Consider the following 17,557-nt stretch of genomic DNA (forward strand, 5'->3'; position numbering starts at 1 on the left):
TCGGATGGATGCTTCATGACACAGGATGACCGTTTGTCAAAATCATGTCTACTTGTTGCCCATATTTTGTTCATGTCTCGACTTCTCTTCAATGCCCACTCAATGTGGTGTGTTAGATGATGCACCATCCTCCTCGGTCGCATGGTTGGATGGGTGCCACTCGAGGGTCGTCGCTTCTCTTGTTGCATTATGAGGGTCACAACCTACTATCTTCATAGTTAGATTGTGACATTCTTCCCCACTTAAACATCATGTCTCGACTTCTCTTCAATGCCCACTCAATGTGGTGTGTTAGATGATGCACCATCCTCCTCGGTCGCATGGTTGGATGGGTGCCACTTGAGGGTCGTCGCTTCTCTTGTTGCACTATGAGGGTCACAACCTACTATCTTCATAGTTAGATTGTGACATTCTTCCCCACTTAAACAACGTGAGGATCACAACCTACTTTCTCCGTTAAACAAGATCACAACCTACTTTCTCCATAGTTAGGTTTTGACATTCCCTCACTTAAACAACGTGTCGGTCACAACCTACCCTCCTCATAGCTACTTTCTCCATAGTTATGTTTTGACATTCCCTCACTTAAACAACGTGTCGGTCACAACCTACCCTCCTCATAGTTAGATTGTGATATTCTGCCTCACTCAAACTAGTCCTCCAAGTTTAAAATATAACATTCTTTTTCGTTTAACTGTTTAAACGATTTATATTTCATGATAAATTTTTAAAGAACGATATTGCAACTTTTAAAATAACATTTGATTTTTTTTTTTTAATTTTGCTTAAAATATAAAATATGTGATTAATTTGTCGAAATTAAAATGAAGGTAAATATTAAAATAAATATTTTGAAACTAGTGGGATCCAAATAAAATAAACCTAAAGTTTTTAGAATTAAAAATAAAATATTATTGAAAGTTTGACAACGAAAAAGAGATTTTAAAACATACACGAATGTTTTATGCATATGAGGTAACCAGAGTTGGGATCAGATTAACCACGGTTAGAGTGAAGGCCGTGGCCGCAGCCAAACGTCCAGTTTGTATAAATAGCAATCGATTCCCAATTTTTTCGCTCCACCATCTCTCTCTACGCTTCTCTGCATTCGGGAGCGTGGTAGAGAGATAACGCATACCTATTGTTTCGATTTTCGGTTCGTTTTCCTTCCACGCGGCCTCATTTCTCTCAGGTTAAGATCCTATTTTCCCGAATTTCCTTGCTGGTGTTGCAGATCTAGCGGTTTTCCTTTCATTTTGGTGCTGCCTTGTTGGTTTAGGGTTGCATTTTCTCTGGGGTTCTTGTTTGGGCTGTTTATTTGTTTAGAATCTTTGGTTGAAGGTATGGATTTATGTTGCACGTGCTTTTTTTTTTGTTCACTTTTGATGGGGTCTGGAGAATCTTAGGTTTTGTATCCGCTCGGCGTTCAGTTTTGCTTTCCTTTCTCTAGAATTCTGCATATGCTGTAGCGCGTAGGTTTTCGTGCGATTGTATCTTTCTTTTCAAGGCCTCAACCTGTTCTGCGGTTGGCGGAGGCTCCGAGACAGGTTGATTTTGAATGATTTTTCGTTCTTTCTGTGTTTCTGTTCGTGCATTAGCTCGGAATAAGGATTGAAATTTTTGGTGGTTTGATCTCGTCCTAGATTTATTGTTTAATGTTTATGTTTATCTGTCTTAAATGGCCATCGCAAGAGCATAGATCCAGTGTTTATTGTACTTCTTTTAAAGATAATGGCTGATTTTCCCTTCATGGTTCTATCTTCTGGAAGCCTAGTGCTTAGTGATTACCGTGGCCAGAGGGGATTCCTCTAGTCTTGTATTCTTACAATTAGTTCCAAATGTTTTGCCCTAGATTTGCCAGCAGTTTTCTTTTTCCGTCTAGTCATAGTCTTGTATTCTTACAATTATTCGTAGTTGCATATGTGAGCATTGCATGGACATCTCATCTAATTCTTTGTATTTATTTTTTCAGCCGTTGAGTTGTATCTTCTGTTCCCTTGTTATGGCGGCTACTGCTACTGCTGTATCTGTTGGCCCACGATATGCACCAGAGGATCCAACCCTTCCCAAACCATGGAGAGGTTTAGTTGATGGAAAAACAGGGTATCTTTACTTTTGGAATCCAGAAACTAATGTCACCCAATACGAGAGACCTGTAGCTGCTGCTCCTCTTAATTCATCAATAGTGTCCATAAGTTCTTCAGTTCAAGTTCAAAAGCCATCTTCAGGCCACTCTTATGGCAACAATTTGAATGAAAGTAACGATAAGTATGGAAGAGTTTCCCATGGGGCACCCAAACATGAGGTAGAGTCAAGTACACAAATATTAGGTCTCTTTTTTATTTGATTACAAAGGAAATACGTACACTGTATCTCAACCCTAACGAGTGTTGAACTTTTAACTTTTTAGCATGTTCATCTTCCATGACCTTTCTGGTACTAAATTTTTTTAAGGCCATTAGTATCAACTCTTCTTATATTATGTATGTTTTAATATTATTATCTAAAAATTTGATTGATTATAAACTTAAATGGAATGTTCTGGCAAACTAATTTCTTGAAATGATTTTGGATGTCGTTTTATGTTATAGAACAACTTCAGACATTTTGGTCAAACATATGACATGTGAATATATAATAAGTATTATGCACTCAATCGTATATGATTAGTGTGACCCAATTTTACATCAGGTTGCAAGGGGTGAATCCTTTCAGTCACATGATACCTTAAATGGAATATCTAGTACTGGACATGGAGGAGCATCATTGAAAGGACATAGACCGTCAGATGCTGGAAGTTGTTTATCTGCGGAGTCTTATCGACAGCGACATGAAATAACTTTTTCGGTGAGTGCTAGTTTTGGAGGTCATTAGAATGTAGTCACTGAAATTTATTTCTATTTTTTCTTAGAGCTGATTGGATTTTCTGTGCTTCTTTAGGGTATTATCTTAATCCGCTTTCCTCTCGAAATTTACCTCCATTATCTGAATGCAAATGAAATGATGTTCATTATATTTCTTCTCATAGTAGAATTGATTGTTCTGTTAATTCTTTTGCTAGGGAGATAATGTGCCGCCACCATTTTCATCATTTGAAGCCACTGGTTTCCCACCTGAGATTCTTAGGGAGGTATGATTTTCCACTTTGTTCTATGACTTTGTTGATTTTAATCTTTGTAGAATAGCCATGGCTGATAATTCAGTAGGAATGCTCAGCTATAGAAAACCAATGTTTCTGCTGAAAGTTTAGTGGTTGCTGGGGTCATGTTAATTCTTTTTGTCACCTGTACTTTTTTGTCGCAGGTGCGATATTTGCTCCTGGGAGGAGCTAATGTCGTACGCTGTGGTGCCCTCTTTGTTTGGGGGCTTGCTTTAATTTGGAGTGCCCTTTTATGGTGGACCAATTTCTGGGAAGGGCTTTCCGAATCACCCATATTTGCAGCCGGGACTGCCGTTGGTGATGATTCAGTCCCACTAAGTTTGTACAAAAGAAGAGGCCTCCTCCTTCTGCAGCTTGCAATCAGCAAGCATTGGCCACATGCATATGGGGGATGCTGCTTCTTCTGGACTTAGCGTATTCGTGTAAAAATGGAAAAATGAAAACCAACCAGATATTTTGAAGCCTCCTCTGCTTAATAGGGGTGACTTTTCCAGGTACATAATGCAGGGTTCTCTGCTCCAACTCCAATTCAGGCGCAATCATGGCCAATTGCTCTTCAAAGTAGAGATATTGTAGCTATTGCTAAAACAGGCTCAGGCAAAACTCTTGGGTACTTAATACCTGGTTTTATTCATCTCAAGCGCATTCGAAGTGATCCTAAGCTAGGCCCTACTGTTTTGGTGCTGTCACCAACAAGGGAATTGGCAACACAGATTCAAGATGAAGCCGTGAAGTTTGGGAAATCGTCAAGAATCTCTTGTGCGGTATGCTTGTTCTAATATGGGTTTTATTCATTACTATTATTTTTTCAGTTCAATTGGAGCTTTATAATTCCATCTCCAAATTATTGCTGGTTTGTCCACTTTCTTATGGTGAATACTTACTAATCTCATGCCTTAAATGTTCTTACATGTTGTTTTGCACTGACGTCTTGGCTTTAGTAACTGTTTGCTCAAAACAAAATTATGGTAGTGACATGATTTTTGTGATCACTTTGATGACATGAACAATAAAATGTTTAGAATTTGGAAGACACTTTTGAATTTCAACATGGTGTAATGCTGCATTTCCTGTGGGGTATTGGTTTTATTATCTGTTAGGCAAGGCATTATTCTTCGGAAGTACCCCATGATCTTGTGTATGTTTAGCTTCTTTTTTTATTCTCTCCGATTACTTTGTAACTGCTTCCTCGCCTCCTAAGCATGCTGAAATTGGATTAAATATTCCATAGATTTTTTGGCCCAAACTAAATATTATTTGTGATTTACAGTGTCTATATGGAGGAGCACCAAAGGGTCCACAATTGAGGGATATAGACCGTGGAGTAGATATTGTAGTTGCAACTCCTGGTCGTTTGAATGATATTCTCGAGATGAGGAGAATCAGTCTACATCAGGTTTCATATCTTGTACTAGATGAGGCTGATCGGATGCTGGACATGGGTTTTGAACCCCAGATTAGAAAGATTGTAAAAGAGGTACCTGCTCGACGACAGACCTTAATGTACACAGCTACTTGGCCCAAAGAAGTTCGCAAAATTGCATCAGATCTGCTTGTTAATCCTATTCAAGTCAATATTGGCAATGTTGACGAGCTTGTCGCGAACAAGTCCATCACTCAGGTATGAGCTTAACATTACCTGGTTTCAAAATTTGGGAACAACTTTCATTTTGTTCACTTTATTGTTAGGTTGTATGTGTGTTTCATTTCATCTGTAGGTATTCTGTTTGAAATGGCTTAAATTCTCAAATTTTGAAATTTGGACTTATGATCTGAATCGCAGCATATTGAAGCCTTAGCACCACTGGAGAAGCATAGACGATTGGAGCAGATATTGAGATCTCAAGAACCAGGATCAAAAGTCATAATTTTCTGTTCTACAAAGAAAATGTGTGATCAGCTTGCTCGCAATCTTACACGCCAATTTGGAGCTGCTGCAATTCATGGAGACAAATCCCAGGGTGAGAGAGATCATGTTCTTGGCCAATTTCGCACCGGTAGGACTCCTGTGCTTGTAGCTACCGATGTTGCTGCTCGAGGATTGGATATTAAAGACATCAGGTTTGCATCTCCGTATTTAGTTCACTTCAGGGTTGTTATCAATGTCAGAACTGCTTCAGTGGAGCGTATTATCTTCTAATATCTACTTCATTACAGGGTTGTTATCAACTATGATTTCCCATCCGGAGTGGAGGATTATGTCCATAGGATTGGTCGAACTGGAAGAGCAGGAGCTACTGGTATTGCTTACACATTCTTTGGTGAGCAGGACGCCAAGTATGCTTCAGATCTGATAAAAATTTTGGAGGGAGCTAACCAGCGAGTCCCACCAGAACTTCGTGATATGGCTTCTCGAAGCTATGGAATGGCCAAGTTCAGACGTTGGGGTTCTGGCTCTGATGGTCGCGACGGGGGTCGGGGTGGGCGCAATGATTCAAATTCTGGTGGTAGGGGTGGACTGGGAATGTCTTCCTTTTCTTCTGCCAAGCCAGACCGAGGTGGTGGCCGTGGATATGACTTTGACTCACGAGAGAGGTACTAAATTGTTTTAAACCATTTTCGAGCTCCTCAAATATCATTTTGCGGAGTGGGGAGGGGATTCATTGACTGGCATGTCCAATTACATCTGGAAGTTTTTTTTTTTCCTTATGATTTTACTGTCCCTTGATGACAGGTATGATTCTGGATACAACAACCGTGGTCGCAGTCGGAGTCCTCCAAGGGGTGTGGGAGGTGACCGAACTAAAAGTTGGAACCGCGATCACAGCCCACCCATTTCACATGAACGCTCTCCAGTACGGAGTTTTCACCAAGCAATGATGGAGCGTAGCAACATTCCTCCACGAGGAAATGAAAATGCTAGTAAGAATGGTTCAGGAAACTGGAACCAAGGCCGAAGTCGTAGCCGTAGTAGAAGCCGAAGTCCAAACCGTTTTAACCGGGCTCCTCCTGCAGTACGAGAACGTTCTCCAGTTTTGAGTTTTCACAAAGCAATGTTGGAGAAGGGAAACTCTGGAGGCACACATGTGAACCCAGATAAGGATTCGAGAAAATCACCCAGCGATAGGACGGACGGTGGAGAATATGAAAAGAGATCACGCCCCTCATATCCTCCTCAAGAAGAGGTCGAGGAAGGCATGATCCCACAAGATGACCAGAGTAAGGGAGAAGCAGACAGATGATAAATATGACCCACAAGGCCACTTCTTGAAGGGGAAAAGGTCGGGCCAATGGAGGTTAGTTAGTTAGTTTATAGGCCTTTTGGTGCGTAATCTGGTTATTGTGGAAACTATAAGAAGACCCAAATATTTTATGGCGTTTAAAGTTGTTGGAAGCCTCCAAGTTTTTGGTGGAAAAGAAAGAGGAGGGTGGGGGTGTGTGTTTGTTTGACAAGGGGTGTAGTGTGCCTGAATCCTCTAATATTTGATGAAACAGGCCTCATTTCTTGGGGGAATGTGTTTTTGAATTTTGCACACAACAACATGCTGCTGCTGCTGCTGCTGCTATGAAGTTGTAATAGAGAATTGACTTGAATTGTAAATGTAGTGATGTCTGTCTGTCTGAATGAGATGTACATGTTATTAGGCGCTAGAATCAGTGCTCTCTTCAAACGTTTTGGTGTCTTTATTGTTCTTAGACTCAACTTTGAGAATCAAGTTTGTTTAATTCTTTTAGTCTCTAAATTCTTTTGATGTTAATAATCAAAGACATCTTCGTTTTAAATTGGTTTTGAATCATCTAAGAGTGTGTGAAAGATGCATAATTTGAGTAGCTATAACATAGTTGATTACACCAATTCATAGCAATTACAAGAAACATACAAAAACAATTTCAATCAAACATAACCAAAAATTTATATTTTAAAATGGATGCCTCGATCAAGTAAAATTTGTTTCGAAACTAGTCTAAATGTTAAACAATCTCATGTATGTTTTCTAAGAGTTTCATATTGACAATTTGAATAATATTCGAACNTTTTTTTTTTTTTTTTTTGTCATAACCAATCTTAAAATAGGGTTCACAACTCAACTCTATTTAAGCGGTCACTAATCCAACTAACCAGTATATCCCAGATTTTCAATCTTAAAATAGGGTTCACAACTCAACTCTATTTAAGCCACTAATCCAACTAACCAGTATATCCCAGATTTTCAATCTTAAAATAGGGTTCACAACTCAACTCTATTTAAGCCATTTGGGTCACTAATCCAACGAATATATCCAAAATTTTGAACCCAAAAAATCTCGGAGTATATCCAAAATTTTGAACCCAACTAGGAACTCGGACAGTGTACACCCCAACAATTTTCTACCTAAAAATTTTTTGGGTCCTAATAACAATATTGTTAATGTTAGTGTAAGTGATCTATTTCAAATTCTAATTTTCTTAATGGAAAAATGAATGGAATGGCTGCTTTTGAACAAATTTAAAGTTTAGGAGAGGGCAAAGGTAAGATTTTTTAAGGTTGAAGGGCATAGTTGAAATTATGAAATTTTTAAGAATTAAAAAAAAAAAAAAAGAATTGAGGCTGAGAAATTGTCAAATTCCAACGTTCATCGAAAAAGAAGCTCCATAGATGCCGCCTCGGGAGATGTGGCGAACTTTTAGTGCGGAGCTGAAGCAGGTCCCTCACCATTATTCTTTGATTTTGACATTTTCGTCTTTTCAAGCGAAGATCTGTTGTCGCCATCAACGAAACCGAAGATTCGAACTGGAACCGTCTTCAAATTCTTTTTCCTCTTCCAGAATCCTTCACTTTTTCCCATTTTATGTCTCTGTAAGTGGTCTATTTTTCATTTGATTGCATTCAGTCTGATTGGTTATATGAAAAAAAACGTGTAGAGAATCGGAATTAAAAGTGATCCTCATGATCACGTGTTGTGGATTTTTTATGAAATGAGGCTCCAATTTGAGAAAATAGTACTTCAGAATTCAGTAGCTTGGAATGGATTTTAATTGAATTACGTACTAACGGTTGAAAGTTTTCCGATTAAGGAATGTAATTATGTTGAGATTTTGACGATATGCGATTTACATTTACTAATCTATGCCGTGATTGGAGAGTTTGAACCTGGCTTTTCTTTTAATGCATTGATCTGGAAGTATATTTGGATGTAACTCTACTGAGGATCGTTCTTCTATGATGATTAGAAACTCTACGAAATTATATGTTTAGATCGGTTGTTACAGGGAATTGAATTTAATGAACACAGTGAATTAGCAAGTTGTGTTAGAAATTTGAGGATGATCCACGATGGAAGTAAGTTCATGATGTTCTCTCTCAGGATGCTGTTCGAGGCTACTGCTGATGCAACGACCCTCGGTTACTGGTTAAACTGGAGGGTATTGATCTGTGCAATTTGGGTATTTGCTTCTTTTACCTTAGCAATATGGATGATATGGGAATATGAAATTAAGGATAGATTAGGACACAGCACACAAGAAACTCAGCAAGATAAAAACAAACTTCGGAGTTGTGAAGCTTGGAGACCATGTCTCAGACAGATTCATCCAATCTGGATGTTGGCTTTTCGAGTTTGTGCGTTCGGTTCGATGTTGGCTTCGCTTATTGTGAAGACTTTGGCTAACGGGGCTTCCACATTTTATTATTATACCCAGTAAGCATTCTCTAATAACTATGATTATCATTTGGCTATCTTAAAGTAAAGTAGAGCAAATCAAACCTATTGTGTTTTGTCTCTGAATAAGGTGTTCTAGTCACTTACTTCTTGTTGTTTAATTGTCCCTTGGGACAGTGGTTGGTCTTAATTAGTCTCATTTGTTCTTAGTTAAAATAAAGAATTTAAATTATGGATTCAACATCAAGGATGGAGGCGATTTGGGGTGTTCTGGATATTTACTGGGAAGATATATGTCAGTTTGCATAATTTCAGAAGGTTGGAAATTTTTTGACAGTGGCTTTCAAGTGCTGATATTTTGATCCATCTATCGTCAATTATGTCAACTATGTTCCTATAAGTGATGCAATTTACCGTTGAGGATTGTTAGGAGAGGAGTCCCACATCGGCTAATTAAGGGGTTCATCATGGGTTTGTAAGTAAGGAATATATCTCCATGAGGCCTGTTGGGGAAACCAAAAGTAAAGCCACGAGAGCTTATGCTCAAAAAGTGGACAATATCATACCATTGTGTATATTCGTGATTCCTAACATTTTCCACCATCTTTTCAAGCGTTGCGAACCCTTTTACCTTTATATTCTTCTGACACTGTATTGTTGCATGCATTGGTTTGCAGGTGGACATTTACTTCACTTACAATATATTTTGCGGTATGTTCTCTTTTTCTTAATTTCAGTACTGATTAATAGCACCACTTCAATGTATTTCAGCTTCTTCAAATGTTTCAGTAGTACATGATCTAAATTTCTTTTTTTCAGTGTGGGTCAGTAATTTCCATATATGGAGTTTTTATCTGCAACAGAAAAAGAACCGAAGGTCTTAATGAACATCTTAATGAGAATAATATGGAAGAAGGGCAACATGTTCCTCTTCTTTCTGGGAAGCCCTCAAATTTAATTGGGGGAAATATAGTTTCATATTCCAAGGAGCAAAGATTTTCTCCTGCCGACATCTGGAGTTATATTTTTGAAGTTTTATTCCAGGTTAACTTTCGATTTAACTTATGAAAGATCAATTCTCAAATTTGTTTGAACTTGAATCAACTTTGTTTTGTTTTTTCTTTTCTCTTTTCTCTAAACAGATAAATGCAGGGGCAGTTGTACTCACTGATTGCACTTATTGGTTCGTCATATTTCCATTTCTTACCATCAAAGATTACAATTTCAGCTTTGTAAGTACCGTGGTTTCAAGAAAAATGTTTGGCTTTATTATGTTGTTTGCTTGGATGCAGGTGGACCCAAAATGCAAAACTCTGAGAAATTGTTGCATTTTTCTGTGTTAATGAAAATTTTCCCCCATTCTATAATTAGTTGAGACCCACTAGAGAGAGTAGATGCATCAAATGATAGCTCTGATATAGCTATAATTAGTATCGTTATAGTCACTTGAGAATATTTGTTGAATATTAATTCTTCATTTATGACTATTTCTAATTCTCCGTTGCTTAAGGTTTGTTCTATCTCAATCAGTTATCTCCATAATGTCAGATGACGATCAATATGCACACGCTGAATTTGGTTTTACTTCTCGGTGAAACTGCTCTTAATAGCATGGTAATGTTTCCTCTTATACATCACTTTTTGGTTAAAAAAATACTCTTGGTTGGGACAGTTTGAACCTTAGTTTGTAGAATTAGAGGCCCTCCACTAACTATTTAGGCCACCTACTTTAAATTTTGTAATAATTTAATCTCTAATACGAAAATACGGTCAAATTTGTCAATTTTTATTATGTAATGCTTTGTAAGTTATAAATATGTTTGGTACCTAATCAATATATTTATATACATATGTAAGAAATTTCATTAAATTGCTACTAGGACTACTAAATTACTATAAAATTAAAGGTACAAAGACTAAAATATTGCAAATAGATGTTTAGAGACTAAATTAGTACTTCCGTGAATAACTTTTTTTTTTTCCTCTTTCTTGTACCATTCTTTTAAAAAGCTGTTTGATGTCAATCCTCTGCAGACGCTCCCAAGCTTTCGAATTTCATTCTTCTTTTTATGGACGGGTATTTATGTCATTTTCCAGTGGATCATCCATGCAGTTGTTTCGATTGGGTAACTTATACTTCCCCTGCGTCCTACTTTCCAACTCTTACCTAAATTCATCAAGATAATAGCAAGAGTTGGCTTTCTTTTCTGCAGGTGGCCATATCCATTTCTTGATCTGTCAGCTCCTTATGCCCCATTATGGTACGGACTCATATTTTTTATTCAAACATTATTTGACATCAACTTTCACATGACGTGAGTATCCATCATGATCTGCAATTCCATCCCAGTTTAGGAATTATATCGTATAAATTCATTGAAAAAAGGTTTGATTCCCGTTTAGGTCCATAAACTTGGTACTCATTTCCTAAATTCTATTCAAAAAGCCATTCTAGTCCTTGCTGTTAATTCTTAAATCATTTTGCAAAGGAAGTTCAAATCTATTTTGAAACATAACACCTATACTATTAGATGTAACTTCAAGCTAAACATTGTCAGTGTAGAGATCTGTTCACCAAATAAATGAACATAAAACGTGTTAGTTTTAGGTTCTTATGAAATAGTTTATAAAATATTAACATAAAACCAGAATGGAACAATATAAAACTCTGAACGTTTGTTCCATAAGTTGCTAAGCCAAGCTATTTTCGTTCTCTCTCAGCATTTCACTAGTAAGTTGCCTTTTCGAATGGCAAGGTTTCTTCAATTCTTAAGAGCATCTTTGAGATGATTGTATATAATCCTTTTAATGTTTGATTTTACACTATTAAACACTAGTTTCTTACCATCAAAATTGTCCATTCATGTTTAGAAGTGATTTTTATTGGATAAAATTGATTATGGACCCATTTTCTTTGATGAATCTCAGGTATGTACTGATGGGACTGATTCATATTCCAAGCTATGGTGTTTTCATGTTGATTATAAAACTGAAACATGAACTGATGATGAAGTGGTTCCCTCAGTCGTACCAGTGGTAGCAAGACTGACAAATTTTGAATCCATGGTTAGTTTTGATTGCTTAATTCTTTTCTTCTGTGTACCCCTTCCCTACAAAAGTAGGAAGCGTGATGTTGAAATAGCAAATATTCTGACTACAAATGCAAAGGAATAGGAGATGGAACCCATTGTAGATGCTATTACCAAATGATGTAAATGTATCAGTTCCATAGGTTTGATCATACCCTACAATGTTACAGCCATGAATGACATGCTTGATTATATAATCTTCTTTTTAATTTTGAATCTTTGAGGACACTTTTGTCTCTTAAATTGGATTGGATTCGCTTTGTCTGAAGTTATAAGCTTACATTTTGGGTACGTAGGCTATGAAGAAACGTCACGTCCCACGTCCTTGCTGACACCCTAAGCTTACATTTTGAGTATATAGGCTACAAAAAAAAATGTCACGTCCTTGCTGACACCCTAAAATACTACTTCATATTTAAATTCTAACATCCATGTTGACACTCCCTTCTCCAATCGATGTGGGATTTCCAATCCACTCCCTTGGTCCAGCATCCTTGCTGGCACATCGCATTGTGTCTAACTCTTTTGAGGCACAGGCTCCTCGCTGGCACATTGCTCGATAGTTGGCTCTGATACCATCTATAATGGTCTAAGCCCATTGCTAACCGACATTGTCCTCTTTGGGCTTTCCCTTTCGTGCTTCTCCTTAAGGTGGTTTTTAAAACGCCACAAGGGAGAGGTTTCCACACCCTTCTAAAGAACGCTTTGTTCTCCTCCCCAACTTATGTGAGATCTCACAATAAATTTGAACTTAGAAATATATGTCATCCAAAAGAAAATTAGAGAACTAAACGGTGTGAACTAACATAAAGTTTCATAACAACCTTTTTTCTTCCAAGATCGACACATTTTCATCCTGCTCTCTTTTTTCTTCCAAGATCGACACACATTTTCAACCCGCTCCGCCATTTAGATTAAGTCTTTTTAACAATTATGATTCACAAAAGCTTCAAAGTTGAGAATTATGATCCATGGCCATCTCTCTCATACATCTGGATGACACCCAATTTTAGGTGAATGAAAGTGACCCAATTGAATTTATGAAGCAAACAGCTAAAAAAAGCACAATTTTGGAACTATTTGTGTTATTGAAACACATATTCTCAACCATTCAAGACAAAATTGATTTTGCCTTTAATGAAACCACCCACCCAATGCCCCATTCCTAATCATCTCGTAACATACTCGACTATGCTTTACACCTCAATTATCGATCCTAACTGATTATATTTTTCATAGACTGGAATAACGCTCAGTGCTCGAGATATTGGATTTGCACTACTATAAAGACTATAATATTTGATTCTACAAGTACGTTCTCACACAATTATATCATAGCAAGAATAGTTTTTATTGGGTTAGCATCGGTTCGAAATATTATATTTTATTAAATCTCGTATCTACTTTTATTATTATAACAAATAATTGAGAAAAAAAAACAAAAAGAAAATAACAAATAATTAGAATATGAAATGAAACTAAATTTGTGAGGCCACAAGCAACCAAATTAATGGAGAAAAAGAAATGTGAACAATGTGGGGATGATGAAGGCATTAAATTAAGAGGGCCAACTCTGCATAAAACGGTGCGTCGTGGCCCAATCATAGTCTCTCTTTCTCTCTCTAGAAATAAATAACAAAAGAGAAATTTGTCTCTTTTTGTTTTAAATTTTGAGATTTTTTTTTTATTTATTTAAAAAAAGTTTATTTTTTATTTCTATTTAGTCCTTAGGTTTTTAGGATTTTATATTTTTACCCTTAATGAAGGTTGATTTTGATCTTTGGTGTAGAAATTTTTCGTTAATTAATTTAAATATTACAATTACCAACTTTTTAATTAACAGTATTATAAATAAAAAAAATTAGTGACAATTAATTTATTTATTTTTAATTAATAAAAAATTAACATAAATGACTGAGAGTTAATAAAAAATTAATATAAATGACCGAGAGTTTTCAGGACCTTCATTTCATCTAACTCGTCCTCAAATATTATCAAGAAATGTGAATAAAATTTCAATATCATGTAATTAGTGCCTACGTAAGTGAAAACCGAGCAAGAAATGGTCAGATATGGGGGAAAAAAGAGGACGATCATGTGAAAAAAAAAATATAAGATTACACGTGTCTAATTATATAAGGTATAATAATCATGGATATCATTATTTGAGACTTCCACGTAAAATAAGGTCAAACCCTCTTAAAACAGGGTAGGCCGACTACTACTCAACTCGATAATACTCTTCAACAAATCGTGCATAAGCTATTCAGCTCGTCTATGTGAATAACCGTGCACAGACTACTCAGCTCGTCTGTGTGAATTTCAACCCGAAATTCGTAATAAGAATTTAAACCCTATTTTAATTTTGCCCCGAAAATTGTCATTTTAATCTTTGTTTACAAAATTATAACCCAAATTGTATTAAAAAAAATCTTTTATATAAAGATATAAGAATTGCAACATTTTAAGAAATTCACTCAAATTTACAGAAAAACAAATAATATATAATTAAAAAAAAACAAAATTAGTATTATTAATTATTAATTATTATAGGAACTACTTTCTTGGAATAAGAGCGCCATTCTCCAACAAAGTAGGAAGGTGAGAGAGTCAGACATGTAGCGAAGCATTCACATTGTCGATTTATTATTTATTATTATTATTATTATTTTAATAATATTCAAATTATTAAATATTTATGTTTGAAGAAGCTCCATCCATGGCGGCAAACACTTCACAGTACAGAGAGAGAGAGAGATTTTCCAGTTACAGTAAATCATGGCTTCCATTTTCATCCATGGAGTTTCCTTCTTCTTCTTCTTCTTCTTCTTCTTCTTCTTCCTGTTCTTCTCTGTTTCTCTCTCAGATCCCCGAATCTCCGAAGCCGGAAGCATCTGCGGAACCTTCAAGCCTCCGCCCAAATCCCGATTCATCCCAACCTTCATCGAAGAAATGGAAGCCATATCCGAGCTTCTCACAACTCGCAATTGGACAACTCACTTCGTCAATTCTACTCCCCCGATGTTCGCCTTATCGCAATGCTTCAACGATCTCTCTCACAACGATTGCCTTCTCTGTTACGCCGCCAGCCGCACTGCCCTTCCTCGTTGCCTTCCCGCCGTCTCCGCTCGGATCTTCCTCGATGGATGCTTCCTCCGGTACGACAATTACAGCTTCTACAAAGAGTCCACCGATTCCCTTAGGGATTCTGTGAATTGCACCTCGGAATTGGGGGAAATCGATGAATCTGACAAGTTAGGGTTTGGAGAGAATGTTAGGGTTGTTGTTGAGAATGTGACGAGGACGGCCATGGCGAATGGCGGATTTGGGATTGGTGAAGTTAATGGACTGTTTGGTTTGGCGCAGTGTTGGGGGAGTGTTGAGCCTGAGGGTTGTAGGGCTTGCTTGGAGAAGGCGAGGAGGAGTATTAGAAGCTGCTTGCCGAGTAGGGAAGGGAGGGCTTTGAATGCTGGGTGCTATTCGAGGTATTCAACTGTGAAGTTCTTCAATGATAAGGCTGAAGAACAGGATCATGATGATCAAAACGGTGAAACCCCTGTTTCTTCAATCCTTGAACTGTTTCACTTCAGAATTTCTTTTGTTGAATGACTGTTTGTTGTTTAGATTTTGAAGATTTCCCAACTTGAACTGAAAATTTTGTGCATGTTAATCTATGAACTGTGTTTATGGATCTTGTAGAAACAGAAAGGCTCTGCGTTTTTCTTCCATTTCTAGCATAGTTTTCAATCTTACTTCTGGATCTCTAGTGTTCAGCACTTTATCAACCATGATTGATAGCCACTAGAGCTTTTTAAGCTGATTCATGTCCTATAATTCTTATTCTATATCTCTTCTTTATGCTTTGCTTCAGGATTTTCTGGAAGAAGAGCTGTAGCTGCCATTGTTTTAGCTTCAGTTGCCTCCTTGATCATCGCCATTTCAGCTGCTTTTGCATGCTATACAAGAATATCAAACATAAAGAAAGGTAAGCTCAGCTAAATTTTCAGATTTAAACAATGGATGGAGATATTGTTATTGCCCTGTATGTTATGCATTTACTATCAGCAGCTAAATTGTCAAGAACCTTGTGATTGATCTGTGGATTCCTCTAAATTTTCCATTGCATTCTTCTGTTCTTCCAGAGAAGAAAAAACAATCCCTTATTCCAATTTCCTTTAGGGATTCCGATGTGAATTTCAAGTATGAAACGCTTGAAAAGGCCACTAATTACTTCAGCCCATCAAGTAAGATAGGCCAAGGTGGAGCTGGTTCTGTATATAAAGGAACTCTTCCAAATGGGAAGATTGTTGCTGTGAAGAGGTTGGTTTTCCATACCAGGCAATGGGTTGATGAGTTCTTCAATGAAGTGAATTTGATCCGTGGAATCCAACACAAAAACCTTGTTACCCTTTTAGGCTGCAGCATTGAAGGACCTGAAAGTCTGCTGGTCTACGAGTATGTTCCGAATCGGAGCCTCGATCAGTTCATTTTCGGTAACGTTTTGCACTTTTTAACCATCTTTTGATGCTTCTTTGTGCTTGATTTCTCATGATCCTTCTTCACTCCTAGATAAGAACAAGGTTCAGATTCTGAATTGGAAGCAGCGTTTCAATATTATTGTGGGAACAGCTGAGGGGCTTGCACATCTTCATGAAGGTTGTAAGATGAGAATAATCCATAGAGACATAAAGAGTAGTAATGTTCTTCTGGATGAAAATTTCAATCCAAAGATTGCGGATTTCGGCCTCGCTCGGCATTTCGCAGCCGATCAGACTCATCTTAGCACCGGAATTGCCGGGACACTGTAAGAGTTCTACTTACTATCTTGATCACAATCTGTATCTGACTTTATTCAAACTCTTAATTGTACAAATGTGCGATGAGACAGAGGTTATATGGCTCCTGAATATCTCGTTCGAGGACAACTTACCGAAAAGGCAGACATTTATAGCTTTGGAGTGCTGATACTCGAGATCGTCTGCGGTAGACGAAACAGTTCCTTCACAGAGAACTCTACCCCACTCCTCCAAACAGTAAGATTCATGACTACTAATCATATAAGGAGAGAGGAAGTTGATAATATTCTCATTGTTCTTATGCCACAGGTTTGGGATCTGTACAAATCAGGGAGATTAAGTGAAGCCATTGACTCATGCTTGAACAAGGATTACCCTGCAAAGGAAGCCATGGATGTTCTGCAAATAGGGCTGTTATGCACACAAGCTCTAGCTTCTTTAAGACCGTCAATGGCGACGGTGGTGAAACTGCTAAGCAGTGAAGGAGAGAGGAAGGTTTCCATCCCAGAACAACCTCCATTTTTGAATCCTTGTGGAGCCTCCAGAAGATCTTGTAGAGTCAGCAGCTTGGTTTCCAAACTTGAAGTTTCTTCTGGCACATCAACAGATTCAGGTTCTTCTTCTTCTTCTTCTAACTTGCCTTCAAGAACTGGAGATTTGACTGAATTGAATCCAAACTAAACTATAGCAACCCAGTTTTCCTCACCCTTCATACTCCAACCAACAATCAAAGCCCCAAGACAACAAATCCTCTACTCTCTGTATCTATTGTGGGTTGAGGGCTTATCCTTCCTCCTCTTCAAACTCCAATATTCCAAAAATCTCGAGCCAACGATTAAAACCTCCCTAAAAATTCCCAGGTTTAAGCTGAAGTTCATGTCACTCGATCGTGATCAAATCATCTACATTCTTTTTTTCTGTCCGCCTTCAAC

At 37.5% G+C, this 17,557-nt stretch overlaps 3 protein-coding genes across 6 annotated transcripts; all 3 read left to right on the forward strand.

The window, feature by feature from the left end:
- The first annotated feature begins 1,087 nt into the window (after nucleotides 1-1,087).
- Nucleotides 1,088-6,843, forward strand: LOC111790994 (DEAD-box ATP-dependent RNA helicase 46-like). Of its 3 annotated transcripts, XR_002814603.1 has the most exons (10): nucleotides 1,088-1,192; nucleotides 1,973-2,305; nucleotides 2,692-2,847; nucleotides 3,062-3,130; nucleotides 3,655-3,924; nucleotides 4,431-4,781; nucleotides 4,944-5,221; nucleotides 5,318-5,695; nucleotides 5,835-6,396; nucleotides 6,596-6,843. XR_002814603.1 is itself a non-coding variant. In XM_023672154.1 (9 exons), exons 2-9 carry the CDS (start codon nucleotides 2,003-2,005, stop codon nucleotides 6,340-6,342), a joined length of 2,313 nt encoding a protein of 770 aa, XP_023527922.1. In that variant the 5' UTR covers nucleotides 1,088-1,192; nucleotides 1,973-2,002; the 3' UTR covers nucleotides 6,343-6,843. The 3 variants fall into 3 exon arrangements, 2 of the variants coding, with proteins under 2 accessions (XP_023527922.1, XP_023527923.1); XM_023672154.1 differs by having other exon boundaries at nucleotides 5,835-6,843; XM_023672155.1 differs by lacking the exon at nucleotides 1,088-1,192 and adding an exon at nucleotides 1,209-1,341 and having other exon boundaries at nucleotides 5,835-6,843.
- A 790-nt stretch (nucleotides 6,844-7,633) lies between these two features.
- On the forward strand, nucleotides 7,634-12,055 carry LOC111790022. Of its 2 annotated transcripts, none has more exons than XM_023670783.1 (9): nucleotides 7,634-7,938; nucleotides 8,352-8,779; nucleotides 9,418-9,451; nucleotides 9,560-9,784; nucleotides 9,883-9,972; nucleotides 10,289-10,354; nucleotides 10,775-10,866; nucleotides 10,954-11,001; nucleotides 11,669-12,055. In XM_023670783.1, exons 1-9 carry the CDS (start codon nucleotides 7,738-7,740, stop codon nucleotides 11,778-11,780), a joined length of 1,296 nt encoding a protein of 431 aa, XP_023526551.1. In that variant the 5' UTR covers nucleotides 7,634-7,737; the 3' UTR covers nucleotides 11,781-12,055. The 2 variants fall into 2 exon arrangements, with proteins under 2 accessions (XP_023526551.1, XP_023526552.1); XM_023670784.1 differs by having other exon boundaries at nucleotides 7,826-7,938; nucleotides 8,447-8,779.
- A 2,506-nt stretch (nucleotides 12,056-14,561) lies between these two features.
- On the forward strand, nucleotides 14,562-17,316 carry LOC111789978 (cysteine-rich receptor-like protein kinase 42). Its single transcript, XM_023670724.1, has 6 exons — nucleotides 14,562-15,376; nucleotides 15,701-15,814; nucleotides 15,972-16,322; nucleotides 16,399-16,633; nucleotides 16,718-16,862; nucleotides 16,935-17,316. The coding sequence occupies exons 1-6, from the start codon at nucleotides 14,608-14,610 to the stop codon at nucleotides 17,304-17,306; spliced, it is 1,986 nt and encodes a 661-aa protein (XP_023526492.1). The 5' UTR covers nucleotides 14,562-14,607; the 3' UTR covers nucleotides 17,307-17,316.
- Nucleotides 17,317-17,557: the final 241 nt, after the last annotated feature.

The sequence above is a fragment of the Cucurbita pepo genome, chromosome LG03 (assembly GCF_002806865.2).
Source record: "Cucurbita pepo subsp. pepo cultivar mu-cu-16 chromosome LG03, ASM280686v2, whole genome shotgun sequence".
Classification (NCBI taxonomy): Eukaryota; Viridiplantae; Streptophyta; class Magnoliopsida; order Cucurbitales; family Cucurbitaceae; genus Cucurbita; species Cucurbita pepo.

Coding starts and splice junctions, on each gene's coding strand:
- LOC111790994 (XM_023672154.1), top strand. CDS start 2,003: ATGGCGGCTACTGCTACTGCTGTATCTGTTGGCCCACGATATGCACCA. Junction 2,306..2,691: donor ATGGGGCACCCAAACATGAG/GTAGAGTCAAGT, acceptor ATTTTACATCAG/GTTGCAAGGGGTGAATCCTT. Junction 3,925..4,430: donor CGTCAAGAATCTCTTGTGCG/GTATGCTTGTTC, acceptor TGTGATTTACAG/TGTCTATATGGAGGAGCACC.
- LOC111790022 (XM_023670783.1), top strand. CDS start 7,738: ATGCCGCCTCGGGAGATGTGGCGAACTTTTAGTGCGGAGCTGAAGCAG. Junction 7,939..8,351: donor TTTTCCCATTTTATGTCTCT/GTAAGTGGTCTA, acceptor CGGTTGTTACAG/GGAATTGAATTTAATGAACA. Junction 9,973..10,288: donor AAGATTACAATTTCAGCTTT/GTAAGTACCGTG, acceptor CCATAATGTCAG/ATGACGATCAATATGCACAC.
- LOC111789978 (XM_023670724.1), top strand. CDS start 14,608: ATGGCTTCCATTTTCATCCATGGAGTTTCCTTCTTCTTCTTCTTCTTC. Junction 15,377..15,700: donor GGATCATGATGATCAAAACG/GTGAAACCCCTG, acceptor GCTTTGCTTCAG/GATTTTCTGGAAGAAGAGCT. Junction 16,863..16,934: donor CTACCCCACTCCTCCAAACA/GTAAGATTCATG, acceptor CTTATGCCACAG/GTTTGGGATCTGTACAAATC.